Source organism: Alternaria arborescens, assembly GCF_004154835.1.
Source record: "Alternaria arborescens strain FERA 675 chromosome Unknown contig_4, whole genome shotgun sequence".
Taxonomy (NCBI): domain Eukaryota; kingdom Fungi; phylum Ascomycota; class Dothideomycetes; order Pleosporales; family Pleosporaceae; genus Alternaria; species Alternaria arborescens.
The window spans coordinates 1375402-1392770 of record NW_021167859.1 but is presented as its reverse complement, the minus strand read 5'-3'; the positions used below and the strand labels follow the sequence as shown (position 1 = coordinate 1392770).

The 17369-nt window shown below is 51.4% G+C and overlaps 6 protein-coding genes across 6 annotated transcripts; 3 read left to right on the top strand and 3 right to left on the bottom strand.

The window, feature by feature from the left end:
• Positions 1-54: 54 nt before the first annotated feature.
• Positions 55-1056, bottom strand: AA0111_g2578 (hypothetical protein; the record flags this gene model as incomplete). Its single annotated transcript, XM_028648364.1, has 2 exons — positions 55-286; positions 347-1056. The coding sequence occupies 2 exons, from the start codon at positions 1054-1056 to the stop codon at positions 55-57; spliced, it is 942 nt and encodes a 313-aa protein (XP_028510237.1).
• Positions 1057-2719: 1663 nt separating this feature from the next.
• On the bottom strand, positions 2720-5028 carry AA0111_g2577 (hypothetical protein; the record flags this gene model as incomplete). The annotated part of the gene is made up of 3 exons (XM_028648363.1): positions 2720-3096; positions 3148-4680; positions 4734-5028. The coding sequence occupies 3 exons, from the start codon at positions 5026-5028 to the stop codon at positions 2720-2722; spliced, it is 2205 nt and encodes a 734-aa protein (XP_028510236.1).
• A 1831-nt stretch (positions 5029-6859) lies between these two features.
• On the top strand, positions 6860-7372 carry AA0111_g2576 (hypothetical protein; the record flags this gene model as incomplete). The annotated part of the gene is made up of 1 exon (XM_028648362.1): positions 6860-7372. The coding sequence occupies one exon, from the start codon at positions 6860-6862 to the stop codon at positions 7370-7372; it is 513 nt and encodes a 170-aa protein (XP_028510235.1).
• Positions 7373-9412: 2040 nt separating this feature from the next.
• AA0111_g2575 (hypothetical protein) lies at positions 9413-11266 on the top strand (the record flags this gene model as incomplete). Its single annotated transcript, XM_028648361.1, has 3 exons — positions 9413-9595; positions 9647-10031; positions 10083-11266. 3 exons carry the CDS (start codon positions 9413-9415, stop codon positions 11264-11266), a joined length of 1752 nt encoding a protein of 583 aa, XP_028510234.1.
• A 1391-nt stretch (positions 11267-12657) lies between these two features.
• AA0111_g2574 (hypothetical protein) lies at positions 12658-13605 on the bottom strand (the record flags this gene model as incomplete). Its single annotated transcript, XM_028648360.1, has 2 exons — positions 12658-13450; positions 13502-13605. The coding sequence occupies 2 exons, from the start codon at positions 13603-13605 to the stop codon at positions 12658-12660; spliced, it is 897 nt and encodes a 298-aa protein (XP_028510233.1).
• A 2815-nt stretch (positions 13606-16420) lies between these two features.
• AA0111_g2573 (hypothetical protein) lies at positions 16421-16735 on the top strand (the record flags this gene model as incomplete). Its single annotated transcript, XM_028648359.1, has 2 exons — positions 16421-16519; positions 16580-16735. The coding sequence occupies 2 exons, from the start codon at positions 16421-16423 to the stop codon at positions 16733-16735; spliced, it is 255 nt and encodes an 84-aa protein (XP_028510232.1).
• Between the last annotated feature and the right edge of the window lie 634 nt (positions 16736-17369).

Genomic DNA, 17369 nt, shown 5'->3' with positions numbered 1-17369 from the left:
CCAGCACACGACAACCTACAGGCCAATTCCGCAGGGCCATAGAACTTCGAAGCCCTAAGCAAGGTAAACCCCAACCACAGCCACCAGACTCAACACTAAAGCACTCGGCGCAGCTCCCACCATGGAAGCACCAGAAGCCTTTGGCACATTGTTCGTCTCAGCGCCACCCATATACCAGGATCCAATATCCGTCAATTTGCCGTCCTGGGTAAGCATAGCGGCGTTGGCGCCCACGTTGCTGACATCAGAGCGGAAGGCGCCGAAGTAGGAGTAGTGTGTGACGTTGCTGATCATAGTGTTAGTCTGTATGCCCTTCTCGTAGGAAGCAAATAGAAGCAGTACTTACGGCCAGCTATCAAAGCTCTGAGCACTCTGATTGTAGAAAGTCTGCGTCGCCTCGAGCGGCTGATTCGGGTAACCATACTCGGTAACCCAGACTGTCAAATTCGGCCATTTGTTCGTAACCTGTCCAACATGGCTCATCATGCCCTCGAAGTTTCCGTACCAATGTACTGGGATAAAATCAGGATTGCAACCGCCATCACACTCGTTGAAGAAGTTTTCCAACCACTGCCAACCAGACTCTGCGCCAGTAACAGCAGGCGCACCCAGTTTAATGCCGAGTTCTTTCAGTGGCTCAATCTCGGCTTTCCAGCGAGCGGCTGCTGTGGTGACGGCGAGGTTGGAACCACCAGTGCTGTGGCCACCATCGGGCTCGTTGAAGCCAAGGACGTAGCTTATGTTGTGTCCGTCGGCGATTTGCTTCTTGACTGAGTCGAGGAAGGGGGTTCCAGTGTCGCTATCGCTGGCCCCCCAGAGCATGGGAACGAATTGCATGTCTGGGTCATTGGCGTAGGCTGGCGATGGGTCCTTCTGGTAATTGTAGTACCATGTCGGTGGTGATGGACCGGTTGTCCATATCTTATCGTCGTCGGGATGGTCTTCGGAGGGCACGTAGCAGAGACCACGTTTTGACGATGTTGATGCTGTGGCTTGTGCGGTTGTGGTACTAGTGAGTAGTGCCGTCGCGGCGGAAAAGAGTGCGGTTCGTCGCATATTTGTGGTGAGGTCGGTGTGTTGGAATGCTTTGGAGCGTAGATATGTAGGAATTTGACTTTTTTGGGATTTGTACCAGAGTACTCGCTACCAACGATATTAGAATGGGTCGCGAACGAATTTGGTGTCGAATATTCTGTCGTTGCGCTATTGGTCGTCACCACACGGGGTCACTCTTCTCTCGTTGCTGATGCGCGTGGGCAACGTAAAGAACAAGACGCGATCGGGAAGACAGCGCAATAATAGTACCTTGTACGAAATTTCCTTCTCTTCTAAACAGCTTGGCCCACCAAGAAAAAAAATCCCAAAGCTTTTAGGAGAGAAACGAAAGCGAGTCGTAACGCAAGCCACAAAAACGCCTTTGCGACTTGACGACGAACGGGGAATTAGCAAGCGGTCTATCGTGCACCCGACCCAAAAACCCGGAACGGAGATATGAAGAAAGAGGAAAGCGAATACCTAGGTACCTGAAAGCGTATCCCCTTCTCCCCAAATAGTACCTGCGCAGGCTAGCTTCGAGCGCCGTCAAACGTCAAAACAGCAAGCCTCGTCAGAGGAAACTCCCAGTCCCGAGATAACGATATAATCTATAGTCCACATCATCCCGCGCTACACCTGCACCATGCACGTTAGCATATCGAAAAGAGCGGTCCTAGAGATAAATCGGCTCTTGGTAGCCGGCTAGATTGCTACCGTGCCGCCCAGAATAGTGTAGTCGTGACGCAGGTACAAGCGGCCCAAGCCCTGGCGGACGCGCCACAAGGGGACGAGCCAAAGCAAATCCTCGGGAGATCGACTTAACCGGAGGCGTTCGGCGGAAAAAGCGCATCTCTTGGGTGGGACATGGCTCTGGGAATAAAACAGCATCGGGCGATCTGCAGATATAAGACTGCCTAGACTCGTGGACGGCTTCGCTGTGGGAAACCTCGGTCTCTGTTCAAGCGTTCTGCCCATGCAATATGTCGCTAGAATGTATTGATTCAGGGGTGGCGCATGCGCAGTCGTCCCAACATTTCGGGACGGCGGTGCGGCGGAAGTGTTCAGCTTGCAGCTTTCTGCAGCGAGGAGCTTATCGGCGAAAGCTAAAACCGCACGTACCGTGCTCCCTGCTCTGGGCAATGGCATTACCACTGCCGAGCCCAGCGAGACCTCGACTCAAGATGTGGCATTCTCTGGGCAGATGTCACAAAGAAGTAGATAGAGCTGCATATGTAATAGTTAAGTATTGGTATTCACATCTTCTCTACATCTTATTTCACATCCCATTTCCAACTCCGCACTCCGTTCCTGGCAGTTCCTTTCCCGTCCTTCTCCTTCACCCCACTTGACGATAGCAGAAAAGATAGTTGTGTATGTGTGTGCGCGAGCCCCAGGCTTACCGCTTGCATGAGATTACAAGAGCTTGTATCAGATCTTTCTTTACACCAAATACTAAAGATAAACACAAAGAAAGATTCGTAAAAATCACGGGCATTGTGAGCAGATATGGCCCAGCCCGTATGCAAGAGAGATGACTTTAGATGTGGCTTGACCGCTCTAGGATATGTCAATACAACCACCGCGATACAGATAGGGAATATAACAAAAAGAGATAATGCCTGATGGTGAGATGTTTCACCACTCCGAGTCTTCGCTTTCAGAAGACTTCAAGAGTTTGTTGGCTCTAGTACGCATAGCCACCATTGTTACCTCGTGGTTGTTGAGGTTGCCATGGGGCGTTGGAGACGTAGCCGGGTGGTTGGTGGTAGCCAGCGCCCGGGTCGGGTCCTGGGCTGCTGTCACGGCTTATGCTTCGCTCATGCGTTGCTGTGCGGCCGAAAGTGGAAGCATCGGCAAGAAGATGTCCTTGGTCATCTCCGAAAGAGCGACCACCAGGACCATTGTAGGCAGTGTTTTGGTCGGCGAGAGGAACGCGGTCATAGCCGGCGGTGCGGGGACCGAATGGTGAAGGAAGCGAGGTGCGCTTGTACTCTTGGGGGTCCATGAGAAGCGAGTTGCGTGCATCGAGAGGGGTAAGGTTGTCGAGATCGCGGGCTTTCTCTGGAGGGTTTGTTAGATAATGTTGGGGTCTAAGGGGAAGGTTAAACTTACCAGCTGCCTTTCTCTTCTTGCGGTGAGGGTTCTCCTTGCAGCAGATAATGATGGCGTTGACGGCGATGAGAATAGCAAGAACACCAGTGAGCGAAGCTTGCACGACAACAAGCACAAGACCGGTGACGGTCTTGGTTGTTTGGCTCATACCCAATTCTTCGACGAAGACCAAGATGCAGACAACAGACAAGACACGAACGACCGAGATGGTAATGTTGATCCAGGTACTGGACTTGAGGGTGTATGGGCGTGCCCAGAGAAGCATGATAAGGAGAAGGGATTCAACGATGAGTTGACCGGCAGCCTGTGCGAGACCGTGGCCGTCTGCTCCAGCGATAACACAGCCACGAGCAAACAGGAAGACAATAGCGGGGACAAAGATCCACCAGTAGCTCTTCTTGTAGTTCTCGTAGAACATGCTGTACTTGCGCCAGATCTCCTTGTCCTCGTAAAGAGCGTCAGGCTTGCCCTCCATCTTCTTGAACTTGTCGGCGGTGCTCCAGATCTTCCAGGTGAAGAAAGCCAGGACTCCAGTGAATGCCGCTAGGGTTACACCAGCAAGTGTCTTTACAGCCCATGAGTCTCCGTTCTTGAACTGGTAGACACAGTAGAGAACCCAAATACCGTATAGTAGAAGGATCAAGTTGGTGATAGTCTTAGCCAGAGTCCACCAGTATCGCTTACGGAAGCTGGTCAGGCGCTTCGGGAAGCTGCCGAACAGGGCCCAGGTTTCCAGGATGACCTTCAGGAGAAGGATACCAACGGTAATGGCGGCGACGATGATGGCGAAGATGAGCAAAACAGTCATGAAGGCGTTACGGTCAGGAATTGTGTACTCTTGGATAAAGCCCTGCATGTCCTTTGCGTAGACGATGACCTTGTTGTCGCCACCCTCCTCGGCAGTACCGTTGCCGTTGATGTCCGTGTTCAGTTCGTCGCGAGCAAACAGAACATCGCGAGAAAACAGAAGGTCGAAGCTGCGCTTGGTCAAGGTCGAGTTCTGGTCCACGTGTACGAGGGTAGCATTCTTGAGGAATTCGACGCTGCTCTGCGTAAGATTGCCGCCAGTGCTCGCACGGAAGTTGTCGATGGAGTGCTGCATGCCCTCCCAGTAGATAAGACCGGTACTGAAGGCAAAGTTCTGGGACCAGCTTCGGTATACACCGGGAACGTCGGCGCTCATCATGCCGTTCAAAGCCATGGCCTGGAACCATCCGATAACGTCGCCAAAGGTAGGACTGGACTGTGCCGCACCAGCGTGTCCAGCACCGGCGAGCGAAGCCAGTCCAGTAACAGCCAAGGCCGCTCCAGCAATTCCAGCGGCAATGTATTGCACCCCGGCAGTTGACAGCGACTGTCCATTGCTGACTTGTGAGGTGATACAAGCTAGGTCCTTGCCTCCGTCTATGGCCTTGAGTTGCAACCTGGCTTGACTGTCGATATCGGGTATGTTGAAGGCGATGCTGGGGATCTGCGACATGATGCTATCGGGAATGCTCTGCTCGCCCTGTGCACCAAAGGTACCCTTGGGAACTGCTGTACGTTAGCATACAAAAGAAGCAGGCGCAAGGCAGGCATGTACATACCTGGACATAGCTGGTCGACCTTGTACTCGCCGGAGCAAGGGTCGAACTCTTTGTTGTACAACTCTCGACCGTATGCGTTTACAGTGAGTGTTGCCATGACCTTCTGCTCGACCTCGTTGGTGCCAGATACGTCAAACGTGACCTTCTTGGTAGAGCGGTCGAATTCGATGTTGAGCTTATTGACCTTGATATCTCCCTGCCCATCCAGACACGAGCTGAAGCCATTAGTCTTGAGGATGTCGGCGGCCAGTACGCCCAGTGGCGCCGATGCCAGTAATATGAAGGGTGCGAGCATCGCGGAGTACGTCGCGTGAGGTCGCATGGTTGATGTTTGCGCCCGCGGGCGTTCCTGAGGGGAGGCGACTTTCGATAGCGAGTGGTGGTGGTGGTAGCGATGTGTTGGGGGATGGTTCGTATACGTAGGTGGTGCCGCAGACGAAGAAGCAAGTATTGATTAAACGGGAGTCGGCCGCAGGGTCAACCTTTCTCGTGCCTGATGAAGACGGTAAACAAAGGGCAAGCGTCGCAGTGAGTGGTCTAATGGAGGAAGCGGCGAGCCTGGGAAGAGGGTTGGGGTCGAGTCGGCAGTTACGAGGGACGCAAAGGTGAAACGACTGACGAACGAGCGAGCGATTGTTGTTGAAATGAGGACGAGGCGCTGAAGCCGGTATTCTGCCTCTCTTCTGAAACCGTGCGGCGACAGCCAAGGGGGCTCACTCCAATCAGGCAGGGACGCGCGGCGCTAGCCTCGATTAATCCCGCGATGGCGCAGTCGTTGGATCCGACGCTATCGAGGACAGAGGGTTGTTGGGCCGCGTTCGAGAACACGACGGGATGGGGGGTTAGACGTTGGGGAGTTGTCAGGGACTTTTGCGCCAGCTGGGGACTGCAGTTGCTTCTTATCGCTTGGCTGTCTTGCTGCACTGCTTTCAGTGAGGCATGCTGCCCTCACATGCTAACACACCACTACTGTCGTATTAATGGCAGCTGAGGAATGCTACTGCGCAAGGCGAGCCTATCAAACTACCCCGGTCCCGCTCGAGACCGTCGCCAAGTCAACCATCGTGTCATCGCTGGAGAGTTGGAGAACTGCGCACGGCGTCGCCCCATGCACAAAGACTTTTTTTCACTACTGCTGGCCGCTCTTGTGCACAGAGAATCACAGTAATCCATCACCAAGCAACTTTGGTAGCCTACTCCGATGACCCCATGAACGGTACTGGTACCTGCGTGGCTGTGCATTCCCCCATGGTCGTAAAAATAGATGCTCGGCCACTAGATGAGAATTTGACAACTGCAGCTGCCCAAAGAGACCAAGTGCAGCATTGAAGGATGACGTGCCTTCGTATATTGTAGGCCCGAAATACATTTGTTGCTGCTCAACAATCCGATGATGCTTTTGTTGTGATTATGAGATCATCCCTTACCGAGTCGAACATTTGCGACAGTCTGTGAAGAGACGCCATCCACTGTGATTGCAGATTGTGTTCAAGTTGTGCGATCGGCACGTAGCTGGTCGTTGCGCGGTCTAGAAACTCTGCTCGACTTCGAGACCTGCGTGATTAACCTTGGGAGTAGATCATTAGCCCCAGCACCCGACCGCCATCACATCCGCCGTGGCCACGCGCCATCGCCGCCTGAACAGGAGGCCTGCCCACCAGCCACCACAGTCTCACATCGCCACTCTGCAACCAAGTCAGACCTCCCGAGGTCAGCAAGAAACATTCACTGCTTCTGTTGTTGACTCACTCCAGGACTGTCTTCGCTCTTGCAGACTCAGAGTTCTCGCAGTCAGCATCGGTAGATATGCTGATGCAATCTCACTTCTAATTTCACATACCGCCACTATCGCTCCTTCAATAAAACACTGCGAACGGTATCACTCATCTCCGCTTCGTCGGTCGTAGCAATCTCGATACCGCGAGTATTCTGCGTGCAGCAGCAACGCTTTGCTTTCATGCGTCCAACAAATGCAGATGTCGATTTTCAACTGACGAAGACATAATTTCACTCTTCATACCTGCTGCCTCAGTTGCACAATACACATCTGTGAATACTAAATCATAGTTTACGTTAGCAGGAAGCCTAAGTTGAGGGCATCGCGCCATAATCTAGTGTCTACCATAATGACACTCGATCTGTCTTTGCCATCTCGAGCGCCCGAGCTTGGCCGATTCGGCGACTGTAATTGGGACGACGCAGTATTCGCAGTCTACACACTTCTTGGTGACAAGGTGCCACTCGAAAGTGTTGTTCAAGTGCTCGAAAAGCAGTGGCTAGAACAAGGAAACGAAAGCCATCTCGTACGGCCCGCGCCATCCATCACATCATTCAAGACGCTACAAGAGGTCGTTCAGGCGCACATCGCTTTAGACAAGGGCAAGCGCCCTCGCAGTGACGGAGGCGCAGCGGCCGATATAGAGTGGTGGCCAACAGCCTTCATCGTAGTAGTCCATGAGCAATGGATGAGCAAGCCTGGTGGGCTATTGTTGGTCTACGTGGACGATAAAAAGAATTGCGAGATGGATAAATTCTTTTTTCAAGCCAAGGACGCCTACATGATGCTTTCCAGTCTGAGCTTTGGAGATGAAGATCTAGCTAGGAGTAAAGCGATCTACCAAGAGGAGCTCCAGCCTTGATCAGGACATTGCCGGAGAGCGATCAGACCATCCTTCCAGACAAGCTGCAAGTACGATGTAATAGTTGTAGCAGCATGTGCGTACACTGCTATGAATCCGGCTCGGGAACCTTTTTCCTCGACCCACGCTACAACGGCCGGAGCTCAGAGCGAAGGACCTGCCGATTCTAAGGATGTGTCTCATGGACGGATGCGTGTAAGCAAGAAGCTGGATACTTTGGGTACTGTTTTCCTTCTCAATTTTGGCGTATCACTTGTAGACATGGCTGAGAGAAGGAACCATCACCAGAGTGTAAACATATAAGCGCAAGCGTGAGGGCAATGGAGTGCAGCGTAGACGTTTGTCCTATCTATGTGTCTCTGATATCGCTTGTCGATAATCGAGGCGCAAGAGAATCAGTCGAGACGGCAGGCAAGCAGTCAGCGGATCGATGATAACTGCACAAAGGTGCGCAACAACTATGCTGAGTATATATACTGTGGCACTTACGCGACACCAATCATGCAAGAGCACACAAGGAATGCTCCTAGTCGCGCGAGGTTTCCTGCTCCGCCAAGCTATCCATCTTCGCAACCACGGCTACGACCTCGGGAGCATCGCGTAGGCACGAGCCAATTTGTGTCGCGCAGCAGGACGCACTACCAACTCGTAGCCGAGACCTCCTTGACGCCAGTAGATTCATCGACACTACACCAACTTTCTACTGGATCAATATCTTTCATTGGTCCCAACTGTATCCTGACATGCACCTGTCAGACCGGTCAATCCAATCCCTGCTAGTGGATAGCAAGCTGAAGCTCAGCCGCCAAACAAGGCTGATGGACGAAACCCAGGGCAATTCACGCTTTATCTAAACACAACTCCCATGTCGTCTGAGATCTAGACTCTAGACTTTGCGCAAAACCTGTGCAACAAGACCGTCAACGCAACACGTTTGTGGTTCACAGTTCGATTGTTTCGCGTATGATGTCTGGTCCCCAGCGCAAGTCGAAGCGCTATTCACATGGCCATCACCTTACACCCCAGGACGCCAATGGAGCACGAGTTCGCAAAAGGCGGGATGAAGTTTCTTTGGGTAGCCGTGAGCGGGGACATCACCTTTCGGAAAGGGGATATCGTTCCGATGATAGACCAAGGGAGTGGCATGGGCATGATGGAGACAGAGAACGATACCATGCCAGCTCTTCACGTCGCCTAAAGAATGACAACAGCCATAGGGAAGAGTCATCCAGTGAAACTGATACTGACGTTGATACTGAGGATTGGTCGACTCGGGAACCGGTTGCGCCATTGCGACGCGCTTACGATGACCATATTCTCCTAGTCGTGAAAGAAACCGAAAGAGCCGATTACAGCCAGAGATCGGATCCGAAAACTTACGGCGAGCATCGCTATGATGATCCATGGGATGAGCGATACGGTACAGTCCACCCCAAATCAACTAAAAGCTCAAGGGGGGCGGCGTATGGCGATTACCGTGAGCACTACCGTACGCAAGCTGAACGCCCAAATCGGGAACGGTCCATCAACATGGAGTACAGCGAACATCATCTTAACAGCGATCACATGACGAAAGCATCATCAGTGGATCCTGTTGCTGAAGAAGCCCAGAATAATACGGACTTTTCTTCGCCGCCACCACCATTAGCCAGTGACTCATTTCCTAGATCCAGTTCCAAACGTGGGGACGGTACCACGGGCACGAGTAGTCGAGATCGTATTCGTACACAACCTCGTCAAACGCCCGAAGACATGCACCATACCCTTCATGCAGCTTTACCCTCAAGGATAAGAGACTCATCGTTTACCCCTCAAGAGCGTGTTCCGCTAGATGATGTCGACAACGAGCCGTCTATATCGCGCCGCAATGAGATTTCCAACGCAGATAGAAAGCTTCCACGCCTTTCTCTCCCGGCATACACCACCGAATACTCGAGTCTTCGATCCGATCTCGCCACTCTTGGAGACTCACGTCCAGGGGTGATTAATGATATGCAAAGACCTCGGTCAGCCTCAGGAGGTTCGACCGCATCCACAAAGATGCCTTCGCAGTCTCCGTCATCAGCTGGCTCTGGAGTTCTTGGCCCAAAAACATACCAGTATCGACCCCTACAACCCTCTCAAATTCGGCTAGTTAGGGTACTGCCGGAAAGGATGTGGAAGCTGAAGTGTGAAATTATCCATGTATCACTCGAGAATGAGCCGGTGTACACTGCTATCTCAGTAAGTCATTACTGTAGTCTGAAGGCACTTGCTAACACTGAACTTACTAAGTACGCTTGGGGTGATGGGGTCGATACGAGACCGCTCGTCCTGGAAGGTGCTACAATTCCTGTTGCTGTCAGTCTACATGATGCGCTGAGAGCAGTGCGTCGCAAGAAAGAAAACATCCTTGTGTGGGTTGACGCCCTCTGTATCGATCAGCAGAACAAAGACGAGAGGGCCACCCAGGTCCGGTTGATGGGTCAGATCTACAGTGGTGCTATGTCAGTGGCCATTTGGATAGGGCCGGAGTACGAGGACAGTGCATTAGCCCTACAATTACTTCAGAAAGTGGCTGAAAATTCAGTTTCCCCGCAGCGCATAAGGTCTACCCGCAACCTGGATTCTCTAGCGCTGCTAAATTTATTCAAGAGGGATTACTGGAAGCGCCTGTGGGGTAAGTGGTCAGGTACCAACTTGTATATGGGTTTTGCTGATTGAGATCCAGTTGTGCAAGAGGTCCTTCTCGCAAACAATAAAATGGTGTATTGTGGTTACTCAATGTTTCCGTGGGAGGTATACCGAAGAGCAGCGGATGCCTTCTGGGACAAAGACAGCGACCCACACATTCGCCAAGGACCATCAAGTTTTCCGGACCGCGATACTCTGAATAAGCTTGGAGACGAGTCACTATTAGAGGTGATGCGGACATGCAGAAAGAAATTGAGCGAAAATTCACGCGACAAGGTTTTCGGCATTCTGGGTTTGCTTTCGGACGCTACACAGCGCGATTTTCCCGTCGATTATAGCCAGTCAGTCAAGACGGTCTATACGGACGTCGTCGACCACCTAATCTCGACTACTGAGAATCTTGACGTAATTCGCGAAGCGATACACTTTCCTCTACACGCCAACTCCACAGGACTTCCCAGTTGGTGTCCTGACTGGTCGCATATCCCGGACGTGTCTGGTCTGGGTCGCAGGCTCAACTTTGCAGCCTCCAGTGACGCTAACGGCCCAACTGAGGCTGAGTACTGGTTTCACGACGAACGACGAAAACTCGAGATCTCTGCGATCAGAATCGATACACTCACGGCAACAGGTGTTGCAGTAGGCACATTCTGTGTTGCTCAAGATTACCTAGCAGCCTTTGTACAGTGGCGCGCCGTGCTGCTACATGAATTTGAAATCGAAGAGGGCGATGAAAGCCATCCGATGCACCAAGCCTTCTGCAGGACACTGTGTCTTGGACAAGTACCGCTAGAATGGAATCAACCACGAATGTGGCAAGATGTTTCTTACCACGTCTTTGCAACTCTAATTCATGAAAAGATGCCCCGATTGCCAATGGACGATGACCTGAATCGTTACAGCGGTCATGAAGGACTCATTGATCCCGGAGCACGGCGAAAGTTTCTCCAAGACCACTTCGGCAATCATATGATGGGACGTAGCCTATGTATCACAGAAGGTGGCTTGATCGGTATGGGTTCAGGATACATGACAGCGATGGACATTGTTGTTCTACCCTTTGGTTGTTCTACGCCAATCATACTTCGTCCAGGGAACCGTGACAACGAGTATCGCTACGTGGGTGATGTTTACATTGACAGATACATGCATGGCGAGGCGCTCACTGAAATGGCAGCAAGGGATCCGAGGAGAGTTGTGTCGAAGTACATGCTTTGCTGAAGTTTGAAAGACTTCACTGCACCACTCATCACGCGGTTGCGCGCTCCAGCGCTTCGGTAATATTGACAAACGCCAGCGGATTCAAAGTTGTCTATATATAGCATCTCTGGGAAACGCCCTCCTGGTCTCTAGCCCTCTCTAAACTTGACCAGGGTTACTGAAGACTGTCAGACCACCCTTCCAGTCAAGCTGCAAACACGACATGCGCCTACAGTGGCACGAACCCAACTGGGAGGTCTCTTTCTTCAACCCACACCATAACGGTCGTTGCCCAAAGGGAAGGATCTTGCCGATTCCAAGGATGTCTCATGAAAGGATGCATGTAGGCAAGTGTTTGAGTGTTATTCTCGTTTCCGACTCTGACGAATCGACGAACGATCTCTATGCTATCGTTGGAAGGGATCAAGCCGCCCTCTCCCGCTACAATCATAAGAGTTCGTGCAGACCACAGCTGCAGCTGCGCCTTAGCATCGCCAGTATGCGCGATCTGTCTACAAAGCGACAACGAAGCACTAGATGTATGGCGGAGATCAGTTCCATCCATGAGCCAGCGAACCAAAGGTCGTGGAATGGCGTTTTCCATGTGATTCGAAGCCCAGAGCAGGAATGGCAATAATGGAGCACTGGAAACGGGGGTCGCGCTGTATCCAGAGACGAATAAGGAGCGAACAACATGAGGGTAGTTCGCGGCAAGGCAAACAGCGATAGAGGCACCAAGACTATGACCAACAACATGGGCTTGACCACTAATGGCTTTTGCCTCTATCAGATGGGCGATGTGCTTTGCCGATGCCTCGATAGAGAAGGGTATATGTGAAGATCGACCATGTCCAGGGCAGTCTGGAAGCAGAAGATGGTAATCGAGTACGTAGGGCACGACAAGATCCCAGTCATTACTGTCGACAAATGCACCATGTATAAACAGTATAGTAGAATTGCTGTCTTGGTTGAAAGATTGATACGAGAGAAGAGTGCCTGAAGATTCTCGTGTCGCTTCTTGAGTCTGTGAAACAGCCATTTGCGGCCTTTGTTCGAACGACAGCCAACGCAAAGATGGGGTTGACGTCTCGTAAGTGGATAACCTAGTTAACCAATCGGACAAGTAGAAGGGTGGTGAGGAGGTGCAGCGTCGCGTAGGACGACTCATCCCACGGTCGCAGTGCCCTAGCCACAGAAAGAGATGCTGTGAAGCTTGTATCAGGCCAATAAGGCAACCCGAATTAAGTACGAAGTAGGCTGGTGGAAACTAGCGCTTACATTGCATACTATTCCCGATATTCTGAGACCAGGCGTTCTAGCTCTTTACCCGCTTCTATGGAACTTGAATCGGCTCGCGGCTTGTCTGAACCCCATTCATTCATTACGACATCTGCCGTCTCTTACAAATGTGTCTATACTGAGGGCCATTTATAGGACATCCATTTCTCCAGGGTACTGTTCCAGCCACCACTTCCTAGCTGAATGTGTACAAACAGATCCATGTATTGCTTCCATACAATATCTTGCCCTACCATATAACCCAATTCCTCGAACGTAAAAGTCGCATTCGGGTTAACGATGCAAAGCACCTCCGGATGCAACCGCACCTGCAATTCCACTTCAATGATATCACTGATCATGGCGTCTGCGTCGCCATCCATGACAGCTTTGTAGACGGCGTTGTTGTCCGGCACCAACACGATAGTAGCCGCCTTAAGGTTAGCCCGGTCAAACGCCTCGTTCGTACCGCCCGGATTGACCGCGACTTTGACACCAGCGGTATCAATAGCCGCCAGAGATGAGAACTTGTCAAGGTCCGCACATCGCACACACGCAGCCTTGCCCACTCGCTGAACCGCAGTGGAAAAGAAGGCCTTTTGCGCACGGGCTAAGGTAATGCTAACGCCACTCATGGCGACGTCAAACTTTTGTGCTGCAAGATCTGTCGTGAGGTTCGCCCAGATGGTAGGAACGAACTCAACCGGACGTGAGAGACCGAGAGAGTTTGAAAGCGACTGGGCTACATCGATATCGGCGCCAATGTAAGTAGTGTTGATGGCCGGTGTAGCAGGTAGAGCTGTTCGGTTCGTCACTTTGTACGAGAACGGCTTGTAGTCACCAGTTGTGCCGACTCTCAGGTAGCCGCGCGCCTGGATCTTGTCGAGAATAGAGGTTGTGTTGCTGTATGAGGTAGACACCGAATAGCTGTGATGAATCAGTTTATAGCCTCTCCAGATAGTTTGGATAAGGCATTACTCGGAAGAGTACTCCGTATTGTGCTCATTCTTCCCTCCCGAGGCGGCCACAAGACGGCTGGCAAGCAAGCAAGCTGCAAAGAGCGTCGAGGTAAGGTTCACCATTGCGATGGATAGTTCGATTGCTGAAATCAAGCTTGTAGTGGACGACGTTCGAAGTTCAGAAAGCTCTCACTCAGACTAATCACCGATGTTCGCAATGCCAATTTTGAGAAGCTCCGGCGAAAGCCCGCCCGAGCGCTTTTAGTTTGGCGTCTTCGCCCTCGACTGTGTAGAGCTGCTGCGATGACACTAAATTGTACCTCGATTTTTTACCAGATTTCTGTATAGCTCACGTTTGCTACAATTTTGTGGAATTAGATATCGATCAGGTATGGAGATGCGGGGAGGCCGATGAGGCGATTGCCTCGTAGTTCGGTCCCGAAGTCGTATCACGGCAAGCGATAAGTAGGTGGATAGGCATTGACATTGCCCAGGTGCTGAACATCACCCGTTCACCCCCTCACACAAGTCGCTTTGTACCTGGTGTTTGGCACGCCTCGCTGGGTCTTCTCGTGAAGTACTTCCTACGTATCGTGCAGTTACAACACTGTGACTCGCAGTCGTATGAAGAGCATCTTTTCAGTTTGAGAAGGCCTCAAACGCATAACCGTCTGCCTCTATTGCGTGCACGATCAACTCCAGTTGCAATTTCTGCATTGACCAAGATCGGAAGTAGCAGTAGGTCTGACGCGGTTGCATTGGGTCATCTTCCAGTTGATCGGCTGCGCGAAATGGTAATATCTGCTTCAAATCCTGGTCGCTGACCAAAAGCGGCGCAACTAACCACCTGTTGAACAGTGTTACAACTTCCAGATCGTCGGACTCTTTGGGTAGAAAGGGGGAAAACCGTTCCGCAGTGATTTGATTGGCGAATGTATAATCCCGGAGGTGGCGCCTAGCATTGTTCAGCAATAGGCGAGTAAGCGTCTTGGCCGGGATTGTAGCATTTGCGAGCTCCGAGTCCGATCTGCTTCTCCGGTGAGGGTACGTCAGTCGCAAAGACGACCCTGCTAAGCTATGTCGACGGCGTCGTTGCCCCATCGATGCCGTTAGATTGCGCTACATGTGTGTGTGTCTTTGGCGGGGCCGGTACCTGGCGCATCGGATTGTGCATGTAGGCAGAATCTGTGCGCTTCCATCGCTCAAGAGCTTGGCACTTCTAACGGTGTCTGGATTACCTAGGTACCTTTCACTTTCACTGCGTTGCGAAACGCTTATCGAAAAAGACCATCCAGGCACTCTAATACCCGTACCTATACCTAGGTAGTTCAGAAGATCTACTAACAGATACTGTGTACACGGTGCGATGCAAGAGCAAGATGATCTCCGTTCCATGCGAATTCGCACATGCATGCATTGAATTCAACTGGTTGATGAGTCGCAGGTTGTCCCTTGCGATGTGGAATAAGATAGGGCAAAAAATCAGGACCGTCAAACACGAAGAAGGGACTCTACGATCCGGTCAGATTTGGGTATCAGGATCTATTGGGACTCGTTAGTGCGATAGATAGAGGCCTATGGTGCCTTCTAAAGAGAGATAGCTCCATGTGTAGGTTGATCCTCCGTGTCAGCGTCCTTTACCTAAGGCGATTTTACAGTGACAGCTCACCGATAAGCCGTATCGCCCACTCATAGGGTCATGCTTGAATTCTCTTAATAACGGAAATCAGCCTGACTCATGCTATGTTGCAATCGTTGCTGAGCTTACGATGTTGCAAGCAAGGTGATGATTAGCCCAACTTGCCACTGGGATCCAGACACCGATGATCACAATATATAAATTTTGAAAACAAAAATTTTCATCAAATCAGTCAGCGTGGCCGAGGTAAGCATTTCTTCCAACGCTTGACAACTTCCCATCTAACATCCAACAGTGGTTATGGCGTGTGACTCAAGCGAAAGCTTGTCTTCTTCGAAAGACGCACTCTCAAGAGGTTTCTCATAGGGCAACCTGCGTGGGTTCGAATCCCACCGCTGACATTATCTTTTTGCCTTTTTTTGTTTCGGTCTTCTTGTTCTCTTTTTGCTTTTCTTCTTTTTGCATCGTTGTGATAACGTTTTGCCCCACCTATTCCAGAGGATCATCGCGGGCAACGCCACCTCACGACCGACAGTGCTGTCAAGTTCCTTCCTGTCTATTCCTAGTTGTGCAGCCTCGTGCTCTCTTGCATCCCATACAGCCAATCAACGGCGACTGTCGAGGCGATGACCGCTGCATCGTCTTGTCTGGTGGCGGCTGCAGCAGATACGTATGAGGCAGCGAATGGCAGGGTATAACACGGGAAAGCTAATCCGCAAGGCGTTGACGAGGCTGCAACCATGTATTGCTTGCTCGCCTGAATATCTAGGCGACGAAGGTGTCGTTGCTGAGGTCTTTCTACATAGGTACTCAACACAGCCGGTCCTACCCGGACTATTCTACCAGGATGGCCAAACCGACAGTGTCGTTCGCAGATGTAATCAGCCATTTCCGACGCTTCCTACCATGGCACGCGAACGTGGCGTCACTGCAAGAGACGACGGGCGCCGAGTGGATAGAAGAGAAAAAGGCCGAGTTGATATCGGTGAATGTCACTGTAAGATATCTGGTAACTCAAGTTGGATCGGTCTGGAGGCTGACATGATTGCGTAGGGTGTTCTACTTGCCGGCGTTGGAAGCAGTGCCTTCTCGTGGCCAGTAATTGAATCGGCCCCATGGACGACTCAAGCTGCACTATACGCGTCTCTAATCACAGCCATGATTGCTGTTAGCAGTGGGACACAGCAATACGTGACTTTGTCTCGTATTCGCGGAGAGCGTCTGCGAGTCTTCCAAGCCTTGCTTAGGGGAGACAAGGCTATCCAGAGCCATCATCTTTACGTTTGGCAAATGCCAATCATGCTGCTCTCATTCAGTATATGGTACCTGCTGATCGGTCTCTTGATCTTGATATACGCTCGTGCCGCTGCGTCATCCCCATGGGGCCCCGATGTGAAGGTAACTCAGAGATAAGTGCGAAGAGATATCGTCTTGTTCCGTTTGCTGATTCTAGTTCAGATTGCTGTCGTCAGTGGCCTTGCTACCATCTTCGCTTTTGGCAACTACCTGATCGGGGCAGCCACCGTCTATCGCCTCAATGCGCATCTGTACTCAGGCAAACACAATATTTCGGTAGACCCCCTAGTAGTTCAGACCAGTGCTAGCTGGCCGTAGATTCGGAGTCGTATGTGCGCGCTGCAAGACATCCAGATATAGTGACAACCACGTCACTTAGGTGTGATCTGATCGGCAGGAGCGGACGTAGCGCGCTGCCATGACGCAGCAGTTGTGTGAGACAGTCGACAGCAAGGTCACTCTGCGAAGGGCAGATGGACGGCTGTGTCTTGAGAAGCGCACAACGCGGCTGAATCTAAGTAAAATTCAGACAAAGAAACAAAGAAACCCTGTAACGAGTGTACTTCTTGTCAGCGACAGCTTAACGACATCATTTCCTTGGCGGCAGTTGCATCGATCGGTAGGAGCGTCCGACTAGCCTGTTAATTGCGTGTAAGGCTGGGCATGCTAACTTACCCAGCCTCTTTCGCATCCTACATTCCGTCGCTCGCTTCCTCAAATCCCACGTACTGAGATAAACGCAAACGGTCTGCCGTTGAAGGGAGCCCTTGCATAGCTACGCGTGTCTTGATACCGTAAATATCGTACCAATTTGACAAAATCGTACGAATGAAAACTTGCACAATAAATACACATGCCTGACATGGCTTGCATCCCTTAGGTAGGATATCTTCTTGGCGGAGTAAGCTGGTGCACTCACACCATCGAGTATCCAGACCTCTGCTCACAACTA